Genomic DNA, 19,329 nt, shown 5'->3' with positions numbered 1-19,329 from the left:
ATCTACCATGTACCTAGCTAAAAGGTTCCCTGGCAAATCGGATTAATACTGTCAAAGTTGCTAGCAGCTCACAATTGATTGATTCCAAATATCATTTCAACGTTAGCTTGATCCATCCGGCATGTTACTTCGTCCCGAGAGCCCGATATAAGAGTTGAACCTCGGCTCAATCAGGACTCTACGGTACGCGTATGTTTTCTGCATACCCTCGTTAAATCCGTCGTAGCGGTCAAACAATTGAATTCAGCTGAATTATGTGGAAGCTCGTTGGTTTAGGATATCATGGTTGTAAAGTAAATAATTCATCACTCAATAATATATTATACTGTTTAGACAACTTGGACTCCACTCTTCAGACCAAGTGAACATTAGGTCCAAGCCTCGACCCAACACCACGCAAAAATAATACACATATATATAATCGAAAGCGACTGTTAACAAACAAAAACAATGATCCAGAAAACCCACCCACTATCCTTTTCATCAGCCACCTGCCAGTTTGTATGTCCTGATTACTAAGGTTGCACTTCCAACGACATCTGTGAAACACGCCCACGAGGAACTTGAAAATGAAGTCAGAAGCTGCATAATAACATTCGGAAAGGCCAACATCCAGGATAGCAATACCTCCGGAAGCCCAAAGATGTACCCTAATGAGCTTGTATAATAAGAGAACGCAGTTGATACCCATGGCGGTTGTATCGCCATGTACGTCAACATATGGTCCCTCGTCTGGCCGTTGGCAATATACCACAGGTGTCTTTCATGGCGTACCTCTAACCACCAGCCAAGAACAAACAGGAAGAAAGCATGGTTGAAAACAAACCCCACGTTTACATACGAAGGTGGGTTGGGGAATTTCAGTGCTTTGCCGTCGTTATCCACGTTCCTACGCCTGATGAAACGGTGATAAGACCAGGAGAGAAGTTGACAGACAAATTTCATGACAAGACACCAAGCCCAGGCCTGGTTGGCTATAAACAGCACTACCAGCATTCTCAAGACCCTAAGCCCCAGTTTTAAGGATTGGAAGATACCGGAATCCTTTGTTGATGATTGTGCAAGGGGATGTGACGACTCGTTATCGACAGTAGTCCCTTTAGTAGGATCTGGATCTGGATCATCTCCGCCATCACTATTCCCTGGTGCTGGCGTGTTCGCCTCTTGAGATGCTTCAGGTATGTCTGAGGATTCACCGGTGCCGTTGCTCGACATGTCTCTGACAGGACTGTTTCCTTTCTCATCTTCAGAAACAACCTCCTTCTCATCATCACTGTCCTTCTGTGGAGTGTTCTCCTCCTTAGGACTAATCCACCACTTCTTGGGTGAGTCTCCGTCTCTCGGGCTGCTTTGCGGCGTTGTGTAATATTGCGTTCCAGCGGACGAAGGAGGGCTCAGGTAAGGGCCTCGGCTCACGGACTCTCTGTTCTTCTTGATCTTTTGCTGCCAAGCACTGAGCTCCCGAGAACATCCAGGTCTCAAGCTTGCCACTGACTCGCTGTCTGGAAAAACAGGACGCTTCGGTTCGCTACTTGCGTTCACCTCTAGATCGTCACCGTCATGGTCTTTATTGCTAAGGAAGCTGTCGCGAGATCCGCTGGAAGGCGCAGTTGACAAACATTGAGAGCTTTCCATGCCTGCAGAGGTTTCTGAGTAGCCAGACATAGATTTAGAGGCTTCCGATGTCTGCGCCGCGTTTGGAGGAAGATCGATATCGAGCACATGGCGAGCGATGTCAGCAAAGAAACTCTTGATCTTCTTAAATTTACAATGGTGATCCTTTATTGCCGGTACCCAGATATCAATTAGTTCTTTCATGGAACTCTCATTGATGTCGCACTTTTCTAGGTTTTCGCATTTTGATATTGCAAAATCGACGCGCTCATTGTTTTCCAAGAGGATTTTCCAGAGCTTTATTGCCATTTTGGGTGAAAGCATGATGGTGCCATCAGGCCCAGATTGAGGTTTCTCTTGAAGATGAGCAGTCTGATGCTCAACGCCCCCATTCTTTATTTCGAGCCTGTCGTTGAGTTCATCGTGCTCCTTGGTCTCATCCTCGGCTTCTCTCAAGGGAATGTCCCCAACCCTCTTCTGTTGCTCTTTTCCCTCCTCGGCCATTTCTTCGACTTCGGTATCCCCGCCATCCGAGTCTTCAGCATCAGCCGGAGAGGATATGGTACTGAACTCTTCATTGAGTTGTTGTCCAAGAACAAATGCGTCGTCTATGAGAAGTTCCTTGTCTATGCGAGGATGCCCGTGACCCTGAGCAGCGACAAGCTCCTGCTCTAGAGAAGGTTTTGCGTATATCTTATCAGGAACATCGTCAGGCTCGTCACGTTGCAACTCGGAAGCATTGAACTCTTGCGATAGAGAGCTTGCTGTGTACCGCTTTTGGGGCCGGATCGCTGTGGGCAGTCTAGGGGCCGTCATGGAGGTGCGATGAGCCCGTCCTTTCGGACTACCATAAGTTTGCGATCGTTTGTACAGCGACGTCTTCCTAGAAATAGCTGCGTTCTCGTTTAGGCGATTCAAGGTCTTTTCCGTGCGTATAGCATTCTCTCTCCGATGACGATGACGAGGATGGCGAGAGGGTCTTGGCTGCCCATTGGCCTGTTGGCTACGTGTGATCCTCTCAGTAGCTTTGGCACGCTCGAAAGCCTTCCCAGCACTGCCAACACGGTTTAACGCGGAAGTTACACGTTTTTGTATGGGCTTTTTTTGCTCAGGGCTTGATGCAGGGTTAGGGGTCCTGCTCTTCTCCATCACGAGCAACCGCTGTTCTGTGAGACGCCTTTCGCTCTCGATTCGTGACTTCTGACTCTGATAATAATCATCGATACACTGTACCAGATCTTTGATCTGGCGCTTGGACTCATCGTCCTGACTCCGTTGTGTGGCATAGACCCATTCAAGCAGGTCATCGAGCGAACTATGGGCTGTCTTTTTCAAAGCCTGCATGACGTTGAGGGCCATCTTTGGAAATTTGGAAGGCTCTTTGAGACATTCTTTTTCGTAAAATCGATCTAGACTTGACGCGAGGTTGTCCTTCTTATGATTCCATTTCACACCTGTTTCGGCAATTCGAACGTCGAGGTCCTTTTCAAATTCGATGAAGGGATTAGTAACCGACATCTTGACTGCCTGGGTATTTAACAAAGGTGGAATTGAATATGGATGTGTGAGAAAGTTGCTACACGATTCCTGGGTTAATGTGACAAAAGCAGCTGATTTTGCCCTGCAACAATGTGAAAAGGATTATCGAAACAGTCGCTGGCACTCGATCAAAGGACACGAGGAGTGGGTGGGAGTTTTGAAGGGGTTAAATAAGCGGCTTGCAGCTGTGTGGATGCCTTTGTCTATTCAGATTCTTTGAATCGGACGCTTCTCTTTGACACTATCTGCAATGTGTCAGAAATAAAACGAGGCGCACACCTTTTGCCGTGCACAGGCAGTCTTGCACAAAGGCTCATCGCCGCCAATCGAGCCTTTCTTCATTACTACCCCGACCTCTACTGTCGGGGAAGAACAAGAACAAAGAAAACAGGTTGTTTGCTAACGGCCTGTGCACAACACCATGCCGGCCATCTCCGAACCACTGCCTGATAGGTATCTCACATGCAAACAAGGTTATCTCGTGTGTTTCATGACAATGAATCATGGATTTGAAAGACTCGACATGTTTGTTCATGCTTCCCCTTTCCCACTCAGCTATACCAACCCCGCGCACCAGGTCCCGAAGTCGTCACCTCCTTTCTGTGAGCAATCATGGGCTCCTTGAGGTCGAATGTGTCAATGATGTCCTGCCAGGTCTCCATGTCCATGGAAAGAATTGCTTGGTGTTTCGCTGCCCCGTGTCGTGTCGGTTCTCCTTCCTCTGCCTCGACATCTCTGTCTATGATTTCTAAAGATCGAGTTAGCGAGTTTCAGACGTCCCGGCCATGATTAACTAACCAAGCGCTGGTAAATCGAATTCATCGAAATCGATCTTCACTCTGCCGTCTCTGACAAGGAAGCTGACGTAGAACATGTTCTCGATGGTTTGGCCGAATGATTTGGGATTCACAACAAACCGCATCAAATCAATGCCGCCGGTGCTCCGAAGGCCATGTTGATGCATAATTCTGGTCTGTTCCTCATCGTCCATATTTTCATCAATCAGATCCGCCACAGTTTCTTGAATGTTCGCCTGGAGAGTTTGTAATTGATGGAGAATCTTGCCGCAAATCGCGGTGAGATCGTTCTCCTTCTTGGCCAGATCCTCGACATTGAGCACTTCGGGACGCGTCTCAGTCAGATTGTTAGGTCTGAACGGGGCACTTCGCTTTGCAATCTTGCGAGCCTTCTTCTCGACTGACAGAGGTCCAAGGAGGAACCCGGGGAGGGCGGGACGCCTGATATAAGGTAAGCTGGCAAAACGGCCAAGATGCGGCCAGTTCATCATATCGCCCTCATCCCCGATGTCTTCCTCACCATCTTCATCACCTCTTGTGGTCCTTCTTCTTTGACGTTGGGTGCTCGAGAGCTCGGGTGCATCATCATCCATAATTCCTCGACCATGTCTCATATATGTGATGCATTTTGAAACAAACTCATCAACATCGATGCCTTGAGAAAGGCTGCCTTGTGTGAGTCTCAAAGTCTTTCGGTAAGATAAATCGGTAGTGCTAACAAGTAGCCGTGAGTCAATCGTTGCTTCTGTAGTCTGTCGAACTTTCTTCGATAGTTCATCGGCGCGGAGAATGGCCTCATGAAGCCCTCGCGAGTCCCCTTGTAGGTATTCCTCAGTGTTCTCTGTCACATCCCGAAGTAAATCTCTGAACCCCTGTTGGACTCTGCGGCGCTCCTCCAGTGGCTGGTCAGGATCGTAGATATCGTCATCATCGTCGTCGTCGTCTTCGCTGCCCGCTGTAGGTTCAACGGTCCGTCTTCGATGGCTCGCGGGTTCTCCGTTTCTTGTGTCCGCTCTCTTCCTCTTGGATCCAGATGCGGAGCGACTTGAATCCCGTTCTCTGACTGCTAAATTTCGATGCGCTGGTGTCGCTCTTGAGGGCGGCGACGGCGATCGCGAATGCGACGGGGAATCATGTGTTCGAGTAGGCATTCGTACAATAGGGCAAGTCGTACAAATGTAGGTATTAAATTTAGAATCCAATCCAGCTATGCTCTTGCATCCGTTGAGGACTTGTAATATCTTAGCGCTTTGTTGAAGTTAAAAAGGTTTAGTTGTGGCACAAATCGCGTACTTGGTGATGGTAAACGCGACGTGAGGCAGGTACGTACTTCTTTCCATTAAACGTACAGTGAACTTTGAAACCCACCTGCCCTGAGAGAAGACGCTGGTGGGGCAGGCAGGGACGGGGAAGGAGAGAGCAACTCAGTTCTCCACACCTTTGGATCTGACAACGGAACCTTAATTGGGTGGAAATCACATGTGCTAGGTTTGCCTGAGCCTCATCAATTAAGGGACCGGGTATGGTAATAATTACATGGTGTTCCCACGTCCTGGATTATAGTTTAACATGTCACTAATATAAACAAAAATGTGGTTCGTCCCAGTGATAGTTCTCTTAAGATCTCTAATAATACGATCGCTTTATGGAAACGCTTTTACGCTATGATTGTCCATGATATCAGCCTCCCTCCATGAAATAACCCCCACTTGCCGTAAGTATGTACAGTTCGAACGGAAACCTCTTGATTACTTCCACCACTCTCGTTGCAGTTTACCACGTAAAGCTTTCTTCTACAAAGTCCACCACGGTTGAGCCCTGCACTGCTCGGGCAGCACCCCGAACATCATCAGCAAGAGCACCAGGGCCACAGACTGTGACGCACATGGCACCCATCTGCTCTTGCACCTCTCGGGCCAGGATGAGGGGAACGTTTGGCCGTCCTGGGAACATACGCACCGTGGCGCTAGCACTGACAATATCGCGTGGGTTCTGAGGACGGGTGACGAAGATCTGGATGCGGAGTATGTCTTTTCGGTTTGGAATACGAAGAATCGTATCCATGTAGGGCCGCACCCACTCGAGAGATTCGTATTCGCGGATAATCCAGACAAGTGTGATGCGTCGAGCAGCAGTAGTGCCCTGGTTGTATCCTTCGAGGAGATGGCGAATGTACGAGATTTGGTGAGTAATTCCAGTCGAGCCGGCAAAGAGGACTGCATGGCCATATGAATCAAGGCTGTTATGTCCGGCGTAGGGACCTTCCATCGCAGCCTTGATACGGAGACCTCGCGGGCATCTGGAGGCACGGTCGAAGAGCTTCTTAGTGAAACCTGTCTGGGCTCCAATCAGGAAAGAGACTGTAGTAGTCATGGTTGACCTGTCGACTGCGTGGAGAGGATCCTTTTCCGCAATTGGTAAGCTGTTATCGCGAACATGATTGACCCAGCAGATAGAGAAAGGATGGCTCTCCCAGACACAAAGACCCCAAAAGCGTAGGTATGCATGAGTGCCAGGCTCAATATCGACATATCGGGGTAAGTGGAGGGTGACTCGAGTGACGTTGCCGGGCATAGCCTCGCATAACGCATCAGTCCATCCCTTGGAAGACCAGTTGACAAAGACAATCCGGAGCATACGAGCGAGGCGGTCGGCGAACCAGATGGCCATGATGGCCATGATCCAGGGAAGTTGAGGTAGGCCACCTTTGAGTGCAGACGAAGCACAGTGAATCCACGTAGCGACGAAGGCAACGAAGGCTAAGACAATGTGAACGTTGAGGAAAGTCTCGTAAAAGGCATGACGCAAAGGCGAAACGGAAAGCAGAAGGAGGAAGGTCATAGCAACCGTGCCAACGGCTCCCGAGCCTTCAAAAAGTCCATGGGAAAGTTTATGGCCAACACCACCCCAACCCAAGTCATCCACGGCGACAATGAGCCAGGCGATAGTGTGGATAATAGACTCGAGGACCACAATACGACCCATCCATCGATGTAGAAGATTGTAGGTGTCGAAACTGATCTTGAGCAGGCCAATGAGGAGGTTGTTGCGCCCAGCGAAAATGATCAAGGGCACCATGTTGACAAGCGCCAAGGTTCCTGAGCGGCCTCGTAACTCGGCACAGAAAGCAAGCTTGTTCTCATTGTGCCAGTTGAGGACGAACATATAGGCGAAGTTGCTGCCCAGGTAGATGAAGAGGATGATGAAGTGAAGTCGCGAAGGAAGGGTCCCCATGCTAATAGCAGAGGATAGCTTGAACTCTCGGTTGTGGCGTTTGTTCCACAGAGGAGCATATATGAGGTTCTTCTTGACGTTTGGCATCCAGCTCCATTGAGATATCCTCCAGTACGCTTGTTTGGAGCCGGACACGTTCATGGCAGACACCTGTCGGAGTCTCATCCACAGGATCTCAATTATTCTGATGGACAGAACAACAAGGGCCATGATGCCCAAGGTCCACCACAAGGCATCTTTAAAAAGTAAATTCATAGGTTGGTTTACACCATCGAGATTTGAGTGATAGTTTGGAGTTGCCTCAGCATCTGCAGGAACGGCTTCGCCACGAGATTTGAGGGTTGATGTTGGTATGTATGAGCTGATATCGGCGATCCTGCGCCGTGTGAAATCCATCTTGTTAAGTAGTTGCTCTCTGGCAGCAAGTGTAGTAGGAAATGAGAGTCGGCTTCTTTTTATCCGGTTCTTTGGGCGAATAAAGAGGGAGAATTCGCAGTTCGCTGTGAATGAATGATGGACAATATAATTGTGCGACGAACAAAAGGTCCCGAATAAGAGTCAAGAGGTCAGTGGTGGTTTTAAAGAAAGTAGGTGTATGCTGTTCCTCCTTGTGTTCGCTCTTTGGTGTCAGAACATGATGGTAAACAAATGATTGACTTGGCGCTTGTGTCGATAAATCGTGATCGGCGAGCGAGATGTTCAGTGGTGACTTGGGAGATTTGGTGCTGGTGAAGGTGTGTTCAACACAAAATGTAACGCAGCGCGAAGGCAAAGAACAATAAACGATCCGCGGAGAACAAGGCTGACTTGGGTATTGATCACTGTCGCTACAAGACAGTTCTCAATGACGTAGGAAGTCCAAGTCGTCTTCACCTCGTCCACAAGGTGATGATGTTCTCAGTTGCAGTTGGAAAGAAAGCAGGCCAGGCTGACGATCTCCAACTTTGGGCGGATTTGGATCAGCGGTAAAGAACGGGTCGATGTCAATTGCCGCGAGTAAGTGAAGGGCAAGGGCGAATTGAGACACAGGCCAATCGATAAAGGCAGGCGTTTAAGACGATCGACGTTGACGTTTGGACGCTTGCGCGAGTAGAATGATAGTGAATGGAATAAGTGAGGTAGGAATTGAGGCGCTTTGTCGCAACACACAAGACAATACCCAAATAATGAATGATCGACCGGAGGAAACAATAACAATCGAAGCCAAGCGGGAAACGGTTGTTTTTCAATGTTTCAACCTGTTCTGAGACCCGAAACCCCAAGCAGAGACAAACACGAGGGCGAGAACCGGTGAACAGTGGTCGACAGTGACGAAAGCAGTCTTGTCAGGCGGATTGAGGTAGAGAGTGGCCAGCCTCAGCGAAGAATGTTTCAATGGTCCAGAGGACGAAAGAAGAAAAAGATAAAAATAAAACAGGGGAAAAAAACCACCGTAAACGGCACGAAGCAAAGATCAAGAGGAATGAAGAGGCAATACATGAAGCCCAGCGGAGCGGACGTTGTGATAATATGTAATTGTAAACGGGTCCCCCCAGCTCAAGTTAGTCCGCCACTTGACTTGTCAGCCCAGATACAGTGGGCAATCAGCATTCAACTTGGCCGAAAAGGCTGTGTACAACTCGTCTTGGCGCTGAAAGAATTTACTCGCACAGCAGGGCATGGCATGGCAGAGGATCCCCTCCCTGTTCGTCTCTATCACAAGGAGCCCCTTACAGACTTCTAGGCTCGGCACCGCAGAGTCTGGATGGATGGATATAACTGGGACCCCCTGCAGGGCGTGCTGTTTCCAGCTATGAGCCGTAAAGCCGAGAATTCAATCCATATCGATCTGGTTGGACCGCGCATTACACTACGTCTTCCGATGTCTTACAATACAAGAGCTACAAGATTCATGGCACAACGAACCACGAGCGTTTAAGCGCATCTTACACAAGTGCCTAGGAACTTTAGCACCTGACTTTAAAAAGCCTCCATCAGCTGCAGCACGGCAGGGGCACTCCCAGCAACGGCGTGGCTTCGCAAGATATGGCCAATTGGGTGAGAGATGTCGCTAGCAGATCTCAGAATTAGGCCTCCGGCGGAAAAGGAACATTATTTAGTGGCTGCTTGTTGGCAGATCCTGGTAACTCAATGCTTCTGAAACCAGCCACTTGCTGGCCCTGGCTGGCTCTTGCTCAGGGGACCACCCAGGCCCCCTTTTGGAATGGCAAATGGGAAACTCCAAGTTTTCTGCTCAACTCTTCAGGGGTGGACTGGCTGTCAAAGGCCAGACCTGCTGCAAGAATGTGGGCACTTGAGCACTTACAGCGCTTCGTAGCCACTCAATGCCCCGCAGCATTGCCGCCAACGACTCATTCTCTCAGAGGCATCCGGTCAGGAACGCTCGCTCTCGTATCACAAGCTCAAGTTCAGCACCGCCGCGACACGTTTCCAGACGACAAAATGTTTCCTGTTTGATGTTTGGATAAACGCATCGGTTTCTAGTTTCTCGTCTCATTGTTCCTCTGACGCAATCCTGCTCAGAGTGGATGAAAATGGGCTGACTGAAACATCCTACGGCTTAGACGGCAAACCATGAGGGGCATCTGTCATGCCATGAACCACAACCATGATGGCAGCTCCCATACTTCACCAAGACTTTTCAACTCAAGGCTTCGTCTCCTCGCTTAGCACAATAGATTGCCAATGCGGACCAAAAGCCTCAAGAGACAAGGTATTCAAAGATGCTCCCTGCAAACATCATTGCCAAGGGTCAGACGCGGCCCGCAATCTTCATATTTTCTCGTTCTGTGGTTGATGGAATTCTGTTTCGACGTCAGTTTGATCCTGCGGCCCAGCTAGCCTGTCCGCCGTCTAGCATGATAACGGAAAAATGACCGCTGGATATCCAGGCCCACGAGGCTCTTGATCCTTTGGCGTACATTGTTATCAAGTCAACTGTCTTGGCGTCACAGATAAAATTATCTAGTGCCTGAATGCTCGCTTCCGACGCCTTGGTAAGCTACATCCGATGTATACAGCCCCACGAGCGGGCGCTATCTCGATTCTAGAAATGGAAATCTCAAGGCCCCTTGAGGAGATTGTCCTGAACCTGATGCTTGCGTTAATCCTTGAATCCTATCGGCCAGTCAAGCTGCGACCTTACAGCAGGACTTCGTAAGCTGGGTCGCCGTGACATTGCCATTCTTTGCATCGGCAGGCATTGGCTTCTGTAAATCGCTATGATCTTGGAACAGGCCATCTTACCCCAACATCAGATCGTAATAAGCGCGGGCTTGGCCGGTGTTGTGAGTTTGTCACTGTTTGTGAAAGATAGATTGCCGATAGTGGCATGTTTGTTGAATCATCATCGCAAGTATCACGGACATCGTCCTGTGTCAAGCCTCCTTGATCAATGTCATGCATTAATTACAATACAAGTGGTGTGTGGTGTAATAGTTTCGGTGACCGTATTCTCGGTCGCAGGTGAGGCGCCACACTCAAGCGCCACACGAGGCGTCACACGACGGGATGAATTCGCAACCTCAGGCAGCCACGGATCGCCGCTCCGTGACGCACCCGAATAACGCCGGAAATTTCCAGGAAGGCTATCACGAGCCGGGCATTGAACATCGGTTGTACAGCCATTGCGGTCGACACAATGGGTTCCAGCGAGTCGAAACCAATCTCCTCACATGTGTGGAAGGCGTAAGTTAATCCAGTTATAGAGGGTATGCTACTATATTCCGATCAGTGACTAACAGCTTGCCAATAAACAGCTCAGCGCCTAACGGACTGTCACAAGATCTCGTTGATTCACTACAATCCAGCAATGAGGTACTTCTATCCGCATCGACTTACTAGTATATTCTCCACGAGCGTCAACCGAAGCTAATGCACGTTCTCTCGATTCTAAATAGACCGATGCCTCTCGTTCCAAGATAGTCGAGCTCCAGATCCAGGCCCGCGTGGCCGAGGAGCTCAAGAAGCTACAGCAGAAAGAAGCCGAAGCTCTCAAAATAGCACACGAGAAACTCGCCAGCGCCGATTTCAAAGATGACAACAGCACGAGCCAGTACACCGTCAGCAAGGAGATTGAAGCCATGCGTGAGAAGCTCGAGTCACGCAAGCAAGTGCGTCCTCTGCCCGAGAGCGTTGAGGGAGCACGCAATGAAGTCATTCGATGTCTGCGGGAGCACGACCGACGGCCGCTCGACTGCTGGCAGGAGGTGGAGAACTTCAAGGCCGAAGTTAAGAAACTTGAGAAGAGCTGGGTCGAGAAGGTCGTCTCGTAGAGAGAGAAGGAAAACTGATAATGGGAATGGGGACTGATTCTATAGAGATATAGAGGTGATGGGCTCTGGTATGCCCAGACAGGTACGCACGTGTACATTACGGCATTGGTAGCGGGAAAAACTAGGTTGAGGAATCAAAGTGTACAACTTATATCTCAAAGAGTAGTCCTGCGTCTTCCTCCTTTCCTGATTTGGTGCGGTCTGATTCTGGTTCTGTCTCTTGCTTGGCTTTCAGCTCGGCTTTCTTTCGCAGGCCCTCAGCACGCTTCCTTTCTCTTCTCGCTGCAGCGTCCTCCCATTCTTGTCCTTCGGGGTTTAGACGTGGTACTGGAGCAGAGATAGCGTCTCTGAAGGCGTTTTGGAAGCGTTCAATGCGCTTCTTATTCTCGATAAACCGCTCATTGGCAATCTGGACGAGGGTCTGGAGGTACTCGAGTGAGACTATGCGTTGCCGATGGCCGTCAACTTGCTGCCCGATGAGAGACTCAAAGGCAAGTCCCATTGTCCGTATAGCCACCATAGGAGTGGCAGCATCCTTGCCATTCGGGATGATATTGAGGGCACCCGACTCACGAAACCCTGCCTGTAGGCCGCAGCGCAGAAGTAGTTGAGCATGTTCCGGTGATGCTGTGAGGACGTGGAGGATCTACGTAATATCTCAGTATGAATGTTCTTTGTATAATATAATGCCTTTCCGCTATATTCGATACAGCACAATTTCTGCTTACCATTGCCTCGTACTTGAAGTGAACAAGTCTTCTCTCTTTCGGTTCTCCAGCTGTCTCCTGTGCCTCTGTAGATTTCTGGAGTCCAAATAAACTGCTCCAGTCTGTACTTCCACTCTCGTCAGGTACTGGATCATGGGAAACGAACAGCCAAGCTCCCCCAGCGCCTTTTCCACCAACACCTGCTACCTGTTCATCTTCTCCTTCAGTGTCAGCAACTCTCCGCCCTTCAAGAAAAACGCTGACACGGCCTGCACAGCTGCTAGTAGTGACAAATCCGGATTGTTGGTTGATTTCATCAATGAGATCCCTGATGCCCTCATCTATAGAGCCTTTCGGTGAAGCATCCGTGTATTCTGTATCTGGAATTGCCAGTTGTTCGAGAATCTTTCTCTTTCTTTCAACAAAAGCGGGCGGAGAAGAAGCGAGTTCCTGCATATTGGCAAGAGGCAAGACTTTTTATTTGTTAACAGTGGCGCAAGGCTGAAAAAGGTCACGATGGACAGTTGTAGGTAGCACTAAAGGGTAGGTCGAAGGGCTCAGATAAGACGATATCAGAATCTGGCAGTGGGGATGTGATGTTTTGTTAGCTCGAAAACTCATGTCTTAACGCGGGGTAGGTAGCTTATCATTGTGGCTCCAACCTCGTGATCCTGATTACCATTGACATTTGACCTCATTTCTCATAATTGATATCGCAGATCTCACTATCAAAGACACATTTGAGAAGTTTGGTTGATTCTTTCATTTATTGTTCTGTCTACAGCCTGCGACAGATCTATCTGCTCAGTCATGTGCTTGCTATTCCTCCATTGCACCCAGCTTCCTGTATTTTTCCTAACGCCGTTCAATGATTCCCGAAATACCAAAAGCTCCATTCGGCTCAGTCACGATAACTGCTGAGCCAGTTTATCTCCTTAAACGCCTCGCATAATGCCTCAATCATTAAGTCATCAAAGATAAGTGGTTGTCTGGGTGCAAGTGCACTCATACGGTGGGCAGAGCCACTTTCTCGAGAGCAGCAGCAAGCTTCTCCTCTTGTTGCTTGCGCTCCATCATAGCAACGAACTCGGCGTATCGAGACTTCTTGTTGTGGATACCACACTCAGTCTTGTCTTGGCCCTTCCATCGGCCAGCTCGCTCGTCTTCACCCTCCTTGACGGGGGCAGTAGAGTGCCAGTCGCCGATGGACTTGTAGCCTTGGTCGAGGAGAGCGTTGTAGGGAACATTGTTCTCCTTGATGTAGTTGTTGACCTGCTTGAAGGACCAAGTGGCCAGAGGGTTGATCTTGACAACACCACGCTCATCGTCAACTTCAATGATGGGGATGGATCCACGGGCAGCACCCTGAGATCGTCGACGACCGTTGAGGACGGCAGCAACCTTGAGCTCATCATAAGCTCGCTGGAGAGGCTCGACCTTGGCAATCCAGTCATACATCTCACTGGCGGTGTTCCACATCTCCTTTCCGTACATGTCCTCGAACTCTTCGGTAGTGTTGACGCCATCGGGCTTGAAGATGTGGACAGGGACGTTAGGGTATCGCTCCTTGACTCGGTCGACAAGGTCGTATGTCTCCTTGAAGTGGTACAAGGTATCCAAGAAGATGAGGTCGACAGTGGGAGAGTTTGGGTGCTCCTTCTGGATCTTGGAGAGCATGTCCATGGTTGCGAGACCGGTCAAGCCAAAGGCAGTCGATTGGTACAGGTTAGGGAACATGACCTTGCAGAATCGAAGTATGTCCATGGGGTGCATATCCTCGAGCATGTTGTTGAGATGGTTGATGTGGGCCTTGGTGAGAGAGACCTGGGGTAGAGTGGTTGATGATGATGGTGACGAGTATTCTGAGTTTTGTCCAGAGACATAGCCTGACTCGCACTCAAGCTTGATGTCGGTGAGTGACACCTGCGAGGATGTTTGGGAGATGAAGGCAGGCATGTTCAAGACGCGGTGATGGTGTTTCGAAGATGAGTTGTTACTTGGACTTGTTGAAAGCTGGGATAGGTGAGGAGCGTATCCCAGTTATATCTAATCGGCAGCCAAAGGTAACGTAGAGTGAAGAGGCTCTAGTCGAGTTGATGACGCAGATACTGTGCTGATTTGATTATAGAGCAGGATTTCAAAGCACTGGAAAGACGAGATGACGAACACGATAATGAACGAGGACAGTCAAATTCTTAAGTTAAGTCAAGAGAGAGAGGGAGACGGAGAGGGAAGAGACGTGCTGAGTTGTATGGGGTTTACAAGCTATGTCCGGGCGACCGCCCGCTGTGCCCCCGATCAAGGGCGTCCTTAGTAATGTGCAAGGACATCGTCCGAACCCGAGAGTATTCTGCCTGTGACGAGCCCAGGACGTGGAAAAAGATGGGGAGTTGCAATTGCGCAATCGCCGCCATGAGGATTAACGACTATGAGTTGCAACTGAGACTGATCACGACATCGACGCTATACCTTTCGCGATGGAGGCGCCACGCTCAGGACAAAGCCTGATTGGCCTATGGACCAAAGCCCTGAAATGGCGCCCAGCAGATGGGACTTGTTTTGCCTCACCTCATCCCGGACAACGACATAACTTCGATACAGCCGCCGAGCCGGAGGTCCATTGGGCCTTTTCTTCGGTGGGACTATAGGTAGCGGCAACCCCGGAGGTTGGAGGTTATCATCATCATGCGAGCAGAAGGTTCTATAAGCATCGCTTAGAAATTATATGGTCTTTATCTGGCTCATCTCGCAATCAAAGTCGAATCCCATGTTATCTAGATCTGGGGATGTATTGGATTGGCGAGATCAGATGGAGTCAATGACTGACTAGGGCCATTGCATGATTATGAGCACGAGGGCAGGTTCCCCGCGATCATGTCATTTTGGCTTGGGTTGCGAAATTCTAATATCCCCGGAGGAAGCGAATATGCTTTCCTTTTACGATGATAGTGTGTCACTCGATGTATGTATGTATCTCTGTCGCAAGAATGAGCCATTGTGTTATCACATCCTGAGATCGATGATATCAAAGTTGTTGATGACTTTTGAGTTAGGCTTCATACGGGCCGACAGCTCGATGCCTGTATTCCAACCCGTAAGAACGCACAACGAACAAGTTAAATTCCAGTTATAAAATTATGCTGGCATCGTACATGCCCCCAAAAAGACGTGCTTCAAAGGCGCAATCTAATACCGGGCAGCCGGTGCGGCAGTCGGTCTTTGTCAATATGAGGCTCGGAACATCGGTACCGAGGAACCGTGCGACTGCCGTTGTGCCTGGCTCCAGTTTAAACAATTTTTTCTCCTCTTCGGGACTATTCGCACGAGGGATTAAGGTTAGGCCGTGTCCCGATAGTTGAGTGCTCACTAATACGGGTGTAACAATGAAATGCCAAACTTGCTGACTTATCAAGCTAACGTGGAGATCTCTGGCCCTAATCTCAAGCTACGTCATAATCCCAGCTCGTTGCTTGCGTCATTGCTTTATCAATGTGACCGTACTCTATAATTTTGTTGATTTTCGCTCCTGGGTGAGCCAAGTCTTCATCATCTCAATGTTTCCTTCATGAGTTAACACATACAGTTTGCTATCAAAACCGAGCCATATGGCGCCAACCCAATGAGCTAACTTGATGACCAAAGTCAGGACTCCAACAAGACAAACTGTGGGCTACAACTACGACCTCCAGAGCTTTACCACAGACAATTCATCAGAGTTACATACATGTTAAATTAAACTCACGTGATTTTCCAGGTTCATTGAAGGTCTTCATCAAAATGACAAAACCCGTGAGGCTGCGGGCTTATTTGCACCAATCATAGCCTAGACCAAGCCTGACAGGAGCCGCAGAAGCCGTAAGGTCAAAGTCGCACGAGCCATTGGCGGGGCTAAACACGGAGAGAAGTGCCCTGGCGAAAGACAACCTACGCTCACTACCCTCTCACCTTTGAAGATTGATTCAACGCAAGCTTCTAGGGTCCGTTGCTCGCTGTACCATAGGCGGTTGCGCGTCATCGCTTATCCTATCTACGTTGATTTAAACATTTCTTAGTCTCCTTTCTGGGCTTAAAACCTCGTATCTCAGCTCTTCCCTGACGCTATTGATTACCAGAACCAGTCAGAGCCAGTCAATCAGACGTTAGCAAATCTCACCCCGCGCTCGCACGCAAGTACAGTACACACACAAACAGGCAGTCAACACAATGGCAGACCAGACAAGTCCCACCAAACAGAATGTCACACGGCCGCAGCTGGGCTCCATGAGGAGCAGCTCATACCTTAGTGATCACCAGGAGTACCGCCCTCCTCGACCCGACTCAGCTCGACAGGATCAGCTGTTCCACGGCATTGACACCGTTATAGAGGACACCAGCAACTCACCCGTTCCCCAGACAAGGCCTATCTTGCCCTTCAATGGCATCCCGTCTGAGGAGAACCCCCCTACTGTCGTCGACAGTGGACTGAGCCACTCGTACTCTCACCCCAATTGTGCCCCCAGAGCTGGTGAGAAGACGGATCGTCTTATCGCGACCCTTTTCTATAAGCCAAGGGGTGAGGACCAGGGCTCCAGATCTCCCGTCAAAACCACTTTTGCGGACAGTAACGAGTCTCTGCCCGCCAACTTGGCCCCGACAACCGATCCCAATGAGTATCCTCTGGAGCCGCCAACTCAGGAGTCAGAGCAGCTGGACCACATCTATGGTTCCTATATCTCACCTCTATGCATCACCTCATTCCTCCACCTCATGTCTTCATTCCCTCTTCCTCAGGACGCCGATGAGCCTCACTCCTCTCATCGATGTTTGGATAACCAGGAGCAACCGCGCATTGTTGAGCTCACGCTCTCTCCTACGCCATCACCTGAATATCTGAGCCTGGATGACCTGAGAAAGCATGAGATGATCTACCGATTTGAGCAGGAGTGGAACGTCGATGTGGTCCTTCAGCGAGATACAGTGTGGAGACGCCACCCTCGACTTGTGGTTTTTGACATGGACAGTACACTCATCACTCAAGAGGTGATTGACCTTTTGGCTGATCATGTCAAGGATCCCCCAGATCTGGCTGTACGAGTTGCCGAGATCACACACCGTGCCATGATGGGCGAGCTGGAATTTGAGGCTTCTTTCCGCGAACGAGTTGCTCTTCTGAAGGGCCTCCCTGCCAACCTGTTCGAAGGCCTTCGGCCAGTATTGGATGTCACCAAAGGCGTACCAGAGTTGATCAAGGCCTTCAAGCGACTGGGTGTCAAGACAGCTGTTCTCTCAGGCGGTTTCCAGCCTTTGACAGGATGGCTAGCTGGCCAACTGGGAATTGACTACGCCCACGCGAACCATGTCGTTATTCAGGACGGCAAGTTCACAGGTGAGGTTGAGGGGGTCATTGTCGGCAAGGAGCGGAAGAGGGATCTTCTCGTCGACATTTCTGCCAAGGAGGGCATTGATCTGTGTCAGGTCATTGCTGTTGGCGATGGCGCTAACGACTTGCTCATGCTGGACAAGGCAGGTCTGGGAGTTGCATGGAACGCAAAGCCTCGTGTTCAGATGGAAGCTAACGCCCGCCTGAACGGAGAGAGTCTTTTGGATCTCTTGTACCTTCTTGGATTCACTTCCGAAGAGATTGATGCGTTGGTTGTTTAGTTGTCGGCATTGAGTTCAGACAAAGTTGTCACAAGACTGGTGAAGACAGGAGTTTAGGATATTACAAGGAACGCCGGGTGTTGTAGTAGTGAGTGATGAGATACCAAGAAGCAACGAGAAACAAGAGTTATTTTGTGACATATGTGAAATCATACCACGTCACTGGTGTGATTGGCAGCCCATGTGAACATATCCAGACCAGCCTTTCGCCCGGTCCATTCCCGTGAGCCAGAGATCAGGCACAGACACAATGAGGCCAGAGACAAGTCAAATTATAGTTGAAAGACACAAAGCTAAGAAAAATCGCGGCGCGTCGTATGTGAACTATGGGTGGTTGCTTAGATCAAGCCCATTTTGTCCTTCTTCTTTCTACACAGGGCGTGGGAGACCTGACTGATCCAACTCATAAGCTCTCCCCTCATTCCCTACAATACATGCTTGTTCATGTAGCCAGCTCCAACATCATTCCAAACTCGTGATTTAAGGGTATCCGTCCTTGCCCCACTTGTTGTACTTTTCATGAAGCTCGGCGGGAAGGGTGACGTTGGGAACGACGACAACGTTGAGAGCGCTGGGAGCGTCCTTGGGAGCTGCGTTGGGGTCACCGCCGGGGTGGTACTGGTACTTGCCAGAGCTGCCGCTCTCCCAGGGGTGAGTAGCAATGGTGACGGGAGACTCGGAGGTAGCGCCAGTAGGAGATCGGCCTGAAGATGGCGATGTCAGCAATTGCTTCAGTTTTGACATATCAATTGATTTCCGTACCAAGGTAGTAGCCAGCACCGCCAAGGGCAGCAACCATAACACCACCGAGAATCTACAAATCATCCATCTACGTTAGCAACCATAATTCGTGGTCCATTTCCGTCGCTCATTGTTTTGACCGGGCATAGTTCCAAGGGTGGGCCGAGGCATTATGACGCACCAGAATCTCAGGGTTGCGACGAGACTCCTTCTTGAGCTCAGCCTTCTGGTGCTCCTGGAAGCGGCGGGCGGTGGTGGAGAGGAATCGGCGGGAGATACGAGAGGCCATTTTGACGACGTGTTTTTGTGTGCTGTTGAAGAATGGGTTTCTACGTCGGGGCTTTCTTAGGTGGTTGAAGCTTTGAAGTTCTCGTATGATTTCGGAGACAGTCGCTACGATGAATGCGTGCACTATCATTGGCCAATGCCGGGGGAGCTGAGAAGGTCACGTGTAACATCACGATTTACAAGGAATGACGTCTTGAGTTGAGTCCAGAGCTTTCTAGCGATGATGCCTGGGTAACCAGGCCACAAGCTGGCTTTCTACCATTCTTGTCCCTGGCTAAAGCATGAAAGATTCGTTCATTGTGATGCAGCGACGATCATATCAACCTCTTAAAGCCAAGACTAGTAAATTTAGCTGGCTTCGGTCGAGTTTTAAGTGAATGCAACCATTATTAACTGAGTTACCATAACCGAAGTTATTCTGGGACTGGCTGTCAAACGTCAACGAAACGGGTTGCTGCAGAAGGTTTCCACAATCTGTTGAAAGTGGCGTCTTTC

At 49.6% G+C, this 19,329-nt stretch overlaps 7 protein-coding genes across 7 annotated transcripts; 3 read left to right on the top strand and 4 right to left on the bottom strand.

The window, feature by feature from the left end:
• Positions 1–515: 515 nt before the first annotated feature.
• Positions 516–7,580, bottom strand: FOBCDRAFT_138205 (uncharacterized protein; the record flags this gene model as incomplete). Its single annotated transcript, XM_059607991.1, has 8 exons — positions 516–562; positions 628–650; positions 842–3,141; positions 3,433–3,497; positions 3,728–3,892; positions 3,952–5,181; positions 5,300–5,502; positions 5,728–7,580. 8 exons carry the CDS (start codon positions 7,578–7,580, stop codon positions 516–518), a joined length of 5,886 nt encoding a protein of 1,961 aa, XP_059467376.1.
• Positions 7,581–9,289: 1,709 nt separating this feature from the next.
• On the top strand, positions 9,290–9,641 carry FOBCDRAFT_261974 (uncharacterized protein; the record flags this gene model as incomplete). The annotated part of the gene is made up of 1 exon (XM_059611287.1): positions 9,290–9,641. The coding sequence occupies exon 1, from the start codon at positions 9,315–9,317 to the stop codon at positions 9,639–9,641; it is 327 nt and encodes a 108-aa protein (XP_059467375.1). The 5' UTR covers positions 9,290–9,314.
• A 1,117-nt stretch (positions 9,642–10,758) lies between these two features.
• FOBCDRAFT_41631 (uncharacterized protein) lies at positions 10,759–11,693 on the top strand. The gene is made up of 3 exons (XM_031186554.3): positions 10,759–10,871; positions 10,943–11,000; positions 11,084–11,693. The coding sequence occupies exons 1-3, from the start codon at positions 10,825–10,827 to the stop codon at positions 11,456–11,458; spliced, it is 480 nt and encodes a 159-aa protein (XP_031037689.1). The 5' UTR covers positions 10,759–10,824; the 3' UTR covers positions 11,459–11,693.
• Positions 11,607–12,621, bottom strand: FOBCDRAFT_203078 (tRNA methyltransferase TYW3; the record flags this gene model as incomplete). Its single annotated transcript, XM_031186555.2, has 2 exons — positions 11,607–12,104; positions 12,187–12,621. The coding sequence occupies 2 exons, from the start codon at positions 12,619–12,621 to the stop codon at positions 11,607–11,609; spliced, it is 933 nt and encodes a 310-aa protein (XP_031037690.2).
• A 482-nt stretch (positions 12,622–13,103) lies between these two features.
• FOBCDRAFT_41623 (uncharacterized protein) lies at positions 13,104–14,374 on the bottom strand. The gene has a single exon (XM_031186557.3). The coding sequence runs from the start codon at positions 14,119–14,121 to the stop codon at positions 13,171–13,173; it is 951 nt and encodes a 316-aa protein (XP_031037692.2). The 5' UTR covers positions 14,122–14,374; the 3' UTR covers positions 13,104–13,170.
• A 1,730-nt stretch (positions 14,375–16,104) lies between these two features.
• Positions 16,105–18,104, top strand: FOBCDRAFT_225959 (HAD-like domain-containing protein). The gene has a single exon (XM_031186558.3). The coding sequence runs from the start codon at positions 16,369–16,371 to the stop codon at positions 17,803–17,805; it is 1,437 nt and encodes a 478-aa protein (XP_031037693.2). The 5' UTR covers positions 16,105–16,368; the 3' UTR covers positions 17,806–18,104.
• On the bottom strand, positions 18,057–18,959 carry FOBCDRAFT_320646 (uncharacterized protein). The gene is made up of 3 exons (XM_031186561.3): positions 18,728–18,959; positions 18,568–18,619; positions 18,057–18,509 (listed from the first exon to the last, which is right to left on the bottom strand). The coding sequence occupies exons 1-3, from the start codon at positions 18,833–18,835 to the stop codon at positions 18,286–18,288; spliced, it is 384 nt and encodes a 127-aa protein (XP_031037696.1). The 5' UTR covers positions 18,836–18,959; the 3' UTR covers positions 18,057–18,285.
• Between the last annotated feature and the right edge of the window lie 370 nt (positions 18,960–19,329).

Source organism: Fusarium oxysporum, chromosome VI, assembly GCF_013085055.1.
Source record: "Fusarium oxysporum Fo47 chromosome VI, complete sequence".
NCBI lineage: Eukaryota > Fungi > Ascomycota > Sordariomycetes > Hypocreales > Nectriaceae > Fusarium > Fusarium oxysporum.
Note: the sequence above shows the minus strand (reverse complement) of the source record. Positions and strands in the feature narration are given on the sequence as shown.

Coding starts and splice junctions, on each gene's coding strand:
- FOBCDRAFT_41631 (XM_031186554.3), top strand. CDS start 10,825: ATGGGTTCCAGCGAGTCGAAACCAATCTCCTCACATGTGTGGAAGGC. Junction 10,872..10,942: donor TCCTCACATGTGTGGAAGGC/GTAAGTTAATCC, acceptor GCCAATAAACAG/CTCAGCGCCTAACGGACTGT. Junction 11,001..11,083: donor CACTACAATCCAGCAATGAG/GTACTTCTATCC, acceptor GATTCTAAATAG/ACCGATGCCTCTCGTTCCAA.
- FOBCDRAFT_320646 (XM_031186561.3), bottom strand. CDS start 18,835: ATGGCCTCTCGTATCTCCCGCCGATTCCTCTCCACCACCGCCCGCCGC. Junction 18,620..18,727: donor GTCGCAACCCTGAGATTCTG/GTGCGTCATAAT, acceptor GATGATTTGTAG/ATTCTCGGTGGTGTTATGGT. Junction 18,510..18,567: donor CGGTGCTGGCTACTACCTTG/GTACGGAAATCA, acceptor CGCCATCTTCAG/GCCGATCTCCTACTGGCGCT.
- FOBCDRAFT_41623 (XM_031186557.3), bottom strand. CDS start 14,121: ATGCCTGCCTTCATCTCCCAAACATCCTCGCAGGTGTCACTCACCGAC.
- FOBCDRAFT_225959 (XM_031186558.3), top strand. CDS start 16,369: ATGGCAGACCAGACAAGTCCCACCAAACAGAATGTCACACGGCCGCAG.